Genomic DNA, 8,186 nt, shown 5'->3' with positions numbered 1-8,186 from the left:
CATATAATGTTTCTACATAATTAAGCAGCTTTGTTAGAGGAACTGCCATTAGTTGCCCCATTTCATTTGGTTTTGTTATCAGCCAACCAGAAAGAAAAAAGAATAACAAGAGAAGGCTACAAACGCAGTCTAGTGAGAGAAATGTGTAGATTGGGAAGATGTTTTTTTTTTTGTTGTTGTTTTTTTTTTTAAGATTGCCATATTAACATAAAGTACTACTGTTAAGTTGCACATTTTTAAACAATTTTAACCATTTAAATGTACTACATATTTAAATACTCATAAAGCAAACACAGCTGGCTAAAAACCTCGCAGTCCATTTGGAGCCTAGCACTTTAAAAGCAGCTCTAAGCAGCACATAAATAACACCAATTAATTTTTAATAGTCACTAAATTTAAACACCACCAGTGTTTCTGTAGGCAACACAGTCAAAAGATGGGAGAAAAGCATGTAGATTTTTTTTTAAGATTTGGTCAGTTGAATATTCCATCTTCACATGTTCTTTTTTAATAAAAAATATAAGTAGTTTAATACAATTTTTTTATACTTAGGAGAAACCCTGAGGATTTTCTTTAAATACACAAAAGAACTTTAAAATGTTACTGATTAATTTCCTGCATTCGCCAAGTCTCAAGCATGAAAGGGTGATGGCAGACACATTTGCTTTTTCCTGCTGAACGAGACGCTGTTTCAGTCATGTTTTGGGTCAAACCTGAAGCTTCTGCTACCCTTTACATATAAAATTAAATGGCACCTATTTTCTTTGGGGATTAGCTGGAAGTACAAATGCCTGGTATAATAAATAACCTGTGAAATATAGGTCTGAAGCCACGGTACCCTTGTCACTTTTGAGCCCTGTCCTTGAGGCAGCCATCTTGTTGACAGGGGGTGTCAGCCATCTTGTTGAAAAACAGTTCCAGCAGCTTCCCACCCCCCCGCTTTTTTTTTTTTTTTTTTCCAATAAGGAAGGAGTTAACACCCAAAACTGATACATGTAGTTTTTAAAATTTCACTATTCTCAGATTAAATGATAATTTCTGCGGTTTGATTCTGATTAGTCTCTGCATCTGTCCATACAATTAAAAACTAAGCAACATTAGTGGTGTTATTTCATACTGTATTAACTGAGTACTGAAATACTTGATAAAAGATCCAAAATGCTGGGCAGGAGAGATTGGTATTTAAAGAATAACATGCTACCCGTGGCCAAATTATTAACCAGCACTCGTGAAGCACATCTGTCAATTGACAAATTTCTGTACTATTATCAAGAGTATCCTGGCTCCACAAGAAAGGTATTTTTCCTGTCACATCCCAAGACAGCAATACACGTTGTGTGCAGTGAAACAACTGCTGCCAAGCGGTACTTAACACCAGCATAAATGACAGATTTTGGCCCCAAAACGCGAGGGAATGCCATTGCACACACGGCCTGGTATGGGTGCGCTGCCCTTCGGGCTGCGGTGATACGCACACCGGGCTGCGCCGCGCCGGAGGGCTGGGTGAGGCGCCAGCGCCCTCACCTCAACGCCCGCGGCCCGCCTGACCTTCCCGGCGGGGGCATTAGCTGCCCGCGAGTCGCCGCCCCGCCGCCCACCGTCTCCACCGTGCACCCGCGTAGATAACCCCGTCGCGGCCTTCGTCAGCCCCCGCCCCTGAGAGCCCGCCCACCCGCTGCTCCCGGCTGCCGGGGAGGCTCGGGGTGCCGGAGGCAGGACTACATCTCCCAGCATGCACCGCGCCGCGCCACCACCGCGCTCCTCGAGTAACGCCACCGAGGACTACAAGTCCCGGCATGCACCGCGCCGCGCCACCACCGCGCTCCTCGAGTAACGCCACCGAGGACTACAAGTCCCGGCATGCTGCGCGCCCCGCGCCGGCAAGCGGCTTACCGTGCGCCCCCCGAGGACTACGCTTCCCGGCGTGCCCGACGCTGCGAGGGCGGGGCTATGCAGACGCGGCTGGGCGCTGCTAGGCGTAGCGGGGATCGCCGCGCGGGTCCCGTCCGGCGGGGCACGAGCAGGCCGGTAGCCCGCCGCCGCTAGCCCGCCGCCCAGCCGCGCGCTAGCGCCAAGATGGCGTCCATGCTGCTACAGACCTGCGGCCGGCGGGCCTGCCGCCTGCCCCGAGCGCTGCGCCGCCAGCCCCGCCTGGGTGAGGATCCCCGCGGGCCGGCTCCGGCGGCGGGGAGGGAAGCGCAGCCGCGGCCCGGCCCGGCCCAGCTTTGCGGTGCGGTCGCGCCGCCGCCCGGCCTGTGGTGCCGGCGGCGCTGGAGGCCTGGGGAGGAGGGGGAAGGGAGGGCGGGCGGAGGGAGGCGGCGACGACGACGCGTCTGGGGGCTCCCGGTGTGGGCGGAGAGGTCGTTGCGGGAGGGAAGGGCGGCAGCGGGGCGCCGGCTGAGTCCCCGCCGTTCCCTCCTACGGAGCCGGCAAAGCCGGGGCCGGGGAGAACCGGCCGCCTCCCCGCTGCTCCTCCTGGCGGGGAGCGGTTGTCGGGGCTCTCGTTGCCGGGCTGCTGTGGCCGGGGGTGGGCAGCGCGTCTCCTCGCACTTGCTTCCCTGACAGGGTGGGCTGAGAGGATGCTTTCCCCTCAGGACACGTGCGTCTCTTAAAGGCCAGCAGGCTGAGGCAGGGGAAAAAAAAAAAAAAAAAAAAGGTGTGTTTTAATTAAGTTACGGCAGTCTCAGTTTTATTGAGTTACCACATCTCGGTCCTGCCTGCCTTGTTCTCAGCATAGCTTGGCTGTGAAGTCCTGTTGTCTTTAGTTGTACGTTCCTCAATACCCTTTAAGAAAGGACAAGAGATTATTTTTTTAATTTATGTTAGGAGGGAAATGTGAATTTGCCTTTTTCCCAGTGGCTGTGAAAGCTTGGGAAAATAAAAAGGAAACACAGTGGGTGATACTGTTTTCATTAATAATCAAGATAATTTAAAGATCTTTGGGTGGTGAAGTTTAATGACATGAAACAGCTGATAACTTGTGACGTGCGTGAGGCCTGTTGGTTGCTTTTTATGTCCACGAGTTAGAATGCAGGGGTTTAGCAAGGAATGAGTGAAAGCTTAACGGGCCGTGGTTTGTCACTGACGCTGAGCCCTGACTTGTCACTGTGGTGCTGTCGGTGAGAACAGAGGGTATCTGCACATTCAGATTCTGCCAAACCTGATCAACCCTAGGGACCCTCGTTCGTTTTGATAAACGAGGTGTCTTCTTGGTTACCAGTAATCACTCAAGTGTGGTAACTTCTTGTAGTTGATGTTTTTTTAGCTACTGTTGTAAAGACATTTGTTTAGGTTGAGCTTGTACAGTGACTTGAACAAAAACCTGGGGTATCTTAGCCATCCAGTTTATTTAAAACAGGGAAGAAACATCCATGTACCTTCAAATTAATTGGGAGCTTTGATTCTTCTTGTGCCATAGCATAAGAAGAAATGCTAATGATCGCTACAGTTTTGCGTGTTACAAGTCTTACCCCACGTAAACATTCTCATTTGCTGAAATACTGTGATAGAACCAAATAATTTGTGTGCTGTGACACACTATGCTTATGATACAATCAATGCTTTAATTTGGAGTGTTAATCTATTATTAACACATTATTGTATGGCGTAATTTTTTTGTATAGTGTTTTGCTTTACTTAGCTTATCTTCTTTGCTTTACGTGTAAGTAGTCTAAGATTAAGTTAAAGCTAAGTGCTTCTAAGAATCCTAAATGTTCTTCCCGTAAAGATCGGGCTGCTAAGTACTGCAGTCTTATACTTCTGTAGTGACTTACTTTGTGTTAGCCTTTTCTTTTTTTTTTTCTCTAAACAGAGTACACAGCTATTTTACATTGAAAATTTTAGTTTTGATGTTTCATTAAATTTAAAAATAAAGTTTCTCATGATTTCTTTTTCATGAGGAATATGTTAACATACAGCTTTTCTGGCACTAATGCCTCTCTTGCTTTCAAACCAAGTAATCCTAATGCGGGTTTCTTAAATAAACAGTGTTGAGTATGGTAAGCTACATTCACCTTGTTCAGACACTTCTGGATGTCTGTACTATCCTAGAAGCAAGGAGTATGGACTTTGCTCCTTTATGAAGAAAGTTTGTATTTTATTTCAGGGCTGGCTTGCTCTTAGGTATGTGGTTAGAACAGACACTGCAAAACATAAAGACCTCTTGTTGTCAGAACTGGCAAAGTTGAAATTAACAGTTATTCTGCAGAATCTTTTGGTGAAGCGACGTTTCTGTGTGCCTGTTCACACTTCGAATGCCTGTATGACAAGAAGTGTTTCAGCCAGCATATTTTCTTATGCTAACCTTGGAATGTTGTTCTTTGGCCCCTTCCTTTGCATTAATGAGTCTGGTTAGAAAAAAATAAAAAAAAAAATGATAAGCAAAGTGAAAGTGTCTTGCTGTTATGGATTTTTATCTAAGAAACTCCAAGCCAGTTTCGATCTCCAGAAGATCCCTCTTTTTAGGAGGACCTGTCCATAGCAGGTAATGTCCTCTACTAGTAGGTCTCTCATTTTTGGCACACAGGCTTTGTGTGCTTCCTGGCACGTGGGTGAGAGAAACAGATTACTGTGCTGCAGCGTATCCCTCAAGACTGACTACTTGTCTGCTTTGCTCAGCTGTTCCTTAAAGTCAGGGACATCCTTCTGAGATGGCTAGCCTCTTGGGTCAAAAAATTCAGTTACTGATATTTCTGTAAGTATTGGAGAGTATCAGAACGCCTTCACAGATTCTCAGGGCTTGACTTTTTGAGCCAGAAAGAGACAGTTTTTCCCCTGTCTCTACTTGCAGTGAATACCTGTTAGAGTTTGATATAACTTGAGATGGGTAAATCCTTTTCCATTGACTTGATAAATGCTATAGCTTTTACTGTAATGACATCAAAGCCCACTTAGCATGAGACATTCCTTGATTATTGAGATTTTTCTTTGGTCGTTTTTTTTCCCTCCTCCCCCTTTCCATACCTTCTGATTACCCCACCTGATTTTGGAGGTACCTCTCTTCCTCTAGTAATTATGATATTTTGTTTGGGGAAGGCTTTTGATGATCAACATTGGGTGTTGTGTTTTCTCAGATACAGTTCCCTACTTCAGGTTCTGTCATAGGCTGTATCTTAGCTTTGCCAGTGGAAAGGTTGACTACTAACCTCTAAAATGACCTTCCTATCCTGCTTTCTCTTAGGATTGACCAGAAATAGTATGTTCCAGATAGGAGAAACAAACCACAGTATGCGTACTCCATCCAGCCTTCCATTTTTGCTTTGGTTACAGTGAATTCTGAAAAGATTGGCCAAAAAAGGGTCAAGGCATTTGGAGTCTTGCTCGTGTGATCTTCTTTTATTCTGTCCAGGAGTCTTTTTGCACTTGGTATTGGCTAGCTGCTGAGTTATTGCAGCTAGGTATCGATACGAGATTTTTTTTATTTATCTTTTAAATTGCTTTGGGGAGATTGATTCTTTTCTAGTGGCTTGAGGATGATTTTCAGTGATTGTAGATTACATAGAGCCACTAGGTAGCATTTTATGTAGCTGATGGTGCTTCCATGGTGTTGGATGGTTGGAAGGGTTTCAATGATGGCCCTTTATTGAAGCATGTGAACTGACTTAGATAATTTATCATTTGATGGTCTCCTCGGTTTATTTCCAGAATGGATGCTGCTTGTCTCTGTACCTGGCTAGAGGATGCCTGTATATAGGTGTTAGTCGTCCTTGTGGACTTCATTAGTTATTATTAGGACTGTTTCCGAGTTGTGCTTCAAATAGAATTCATTTTGAGGAACACAGTGCTTGCTGGAAAGCTAACTTCTCATATTCTTTGGATCAGTCGCTTGCCCTTCAAGACAATTTATATCCTTTGCAGAGAGATCTAGGGGGTAGAGCTATTTTTAGCAGGTGCTAATCAAAATGGACAGCAATGTATTGAAATGGTGTCGTGGTTCCACCTCTCTAGTCAGGGGTGTTTAGGTTCCTACTCACATTTTATTTGTTGTCCTGCTTAAAACAAACAAACAAAAAATTTAATCTTAGGCATTTGGCAAGTGCTCCATTTGGATCATCTAATACTGTGTTGTTATGGAGCCATTCAAAAATTACATTTGGTTTCAGTGAAATTTTTCTGCAATAGAGTTGCTTGTCTGAGGGACTTGGGAACCTGTTTTCAGGCAACTGAACAAGTGCAAGCAGTACGTCACACATTCACAGAGTTCAACTGCTTGCATGGACAGTTTGCTTGAACACTTAAGGAGATGTCAGGTGCGTTACAGAATTGCTTCCCACCTGCTTTCTCTTTTTTTATCCTATAAATTGGGATTACAGATTGAGAGAAATGAGAAGAACAAGGCATATGCATTGACTTGTGTTGGAATAGGATGAGGTATTTGGGTTTCAATACTTCACATGCTTATTGTGAAAGCAAAAAAAAATTCAGTCTTGGCTGTTTGTGATGCACAATCTTACAAAGTGTGAACGTGCTTACAAACAGTGCACTATAAGGAGGTTGCTGTTAAGCAGCATCTTTTTTCTGCTTTCACTAGTAGCCATTCCTAAGTAAAGGTTGGTCTTTTACATCGTTTATTTGTGTACAATTCACTATATAGATAAATGTCTTCCTGAATTTCAGAATTAATGCTAATTGTTGGTATTTTTCCTAGGTAACTTGGGAGATCGGGCATGTCTTAGCTGTACATCCCTGAGGCTGGCAAACAAAATGTAAGTAACTATGTTCTTTTTTTCTAAACTCAAAACTGTACAAACCCATCAGTTAGTATCCTATCATAGAATGTAGGTTTAAATCTTCTAGACAAAGTGTGAAAATATTAGCTTCAACTTGTGTTACTGGCAGATTAAAGGAAGTCTGAGTATTAATCTCTTCACCTGCTTGGTTGCGTGTGGGAGAAGGAAAGTGAGGTCTTTTTTTTCTTTTTTTTTTTTTTACCCACTTCCTTTTTGTTTCACTGACAATGTAAAAGCAATAGAATATTAATCTTGTTCTTGAGTGATTCCAGGTGACATCAAGGTTTATCATGGGCTTCTTGCATACTTGCTCTGTGGAGTTCCATAGAGTAAACATTCAGTCAAAGCTAGTTTGAAACACGTAGTTGACAGTTAGGAATGTAGATAATTTGAGTTGTATCTTTATTAAACCAGAGTAGTTTACTTTATGTTACAGCCTGGTGTGAGGCTCTCCTAGGAGATGCTGTCATATTCTGAAAAAAAAAAAAAAATCCAGCCGCTGTGTGTTCTTATGGAACTTCAGGAGTTGGATGTTGTCAGAATCCAATCTCTGTTCCTGACTTGCCTCACAAGGCATAATTGTGGATATGAATTTCCTAATGCCTTTCCTTGGAATGTTAAAATATGTATTCTCTAGTTTATTTACAGTCTAACTACTCAGGAAACAGTGACTATTCTTCAGTTTCCTAAGTTTCCATCTTAACATAAGAATGTGCCTCTAGACTTAACCCTCTGATACGAAACATAAAGTCATTCTTTTCTTTTTTGGTCATGTCAGTTCTATATCATTTACTGTATCATTGGTTATGACAGGATTTTTAATACATAAAGCAGTTTCAAATCTCTGTTTGCTTTTTAGTAGATTATTATATGGGACCTCTCTTAGAAAAATGGAAATTTAGGGATTTAAGTATGTTATATGAGCAGCAGAATATTGGGACAGAAATTCTTGTTATTCTTTTGAGAAGTTTGTTGGTGTTTTTCTTTGTTTGGGATTTTTTTTTTGTTTGGGTTTTTTTTTTTTTTTTTTACCAAAAGCTGCTGTTAATGTAATGTTGCTGCTGAAAATAAAACAACCTAGTGTCCACACCCCACATGACCCAGATCCAAAAGCAAGGGACTCTAACGATACAAGTACTGAGGATAGCTTGGGATGGAAGTTTTATGTCTGGCATACTGCTAGTGAAGGTGTGTTCAAACAGGCACATTTCTTGTGAACATTTTTTTTCTTGCAGATTCAGAACCAGTTCTGCTGGCAGAGGTCCCTTCCTCTCTGCCTGCAGAAGAATGTAGATATATGTAGATGGAACTTGGTCTGCAGGCCTGGAACTCTGCTTTTGGGAAATGACTTAGAGTCATGATGGATTGATTTATGCAAGTGTTTTAATCTGGTTTTGAATATGTATTTTATTTTCTTAAAGGAGCTGTAATTCTCATTTGTTAATGTCTGTGCAAGTG

At 43.0% G+C, this 8,186-nt stretch overlaps 2 protein-coding genes across 3 annotated transcripts in view; one reads left to right on the top strand and one right to left on the bottom strand.

Annotated features, from left to right (window-relative positions):
• The window catches only part of NSD2 (nuclear receptor binding SET domain protein 2), a 101,733-nt gene extending 99,704 nt beyond the window's left edge, over positions 1–2,029 (bottom strand). Inside the window, exon 1 of the mRNA XM_074587377.1 lies at positions 1,894–2,029. The gene's annotated coding sequence lies outside the window, so the exon portion shown is untranslated. The remainder of the gene's footprint in view (positions 1–1,893) is intronic.
• LETM1 (leucine zipper and EF-hand containing transmembrane protein 1) overlaps positions 1,937–8,186 on the top strand; it is a 30,949-nt gene continuing 24,699 nt past the window's right edge. For both annotated transcript variants that reach the window (XM_074587382.1, XM_074587381.1), the window contains exons 1-2: positions 1,937–2,155; positions 6,647–6,704. In XM_074587382.1, coding sequence (XP_074443483.1) covers positions 2,077–2,155; positions 6,647–6,704 — 137 coding nt within the window. In that variant the 5' untranslated portion in view covers positions 1,937–2,076. The remainder of the gene's footprint in view (positions 2,156–6,646; positions 6,705–8,186) is intronic.

The sequence above is a fragment of the Larus michahellis genome, chromosome 5, assembly GCF_964199755.1.
Source record: "Larus michahellis chromosome 5, bLarMic1.1, whole genome shotgun sequence".
NCBI classification, from domain to species: domain Eukaryota; kingdom Metazoa; phylum Chordata; class Aves; order Charadriiformes; family Laridae; genus Larus; species Larus michahellis.
This window is presented reverse-complemented; position numbering and strand designations above follow the sequence as displayed.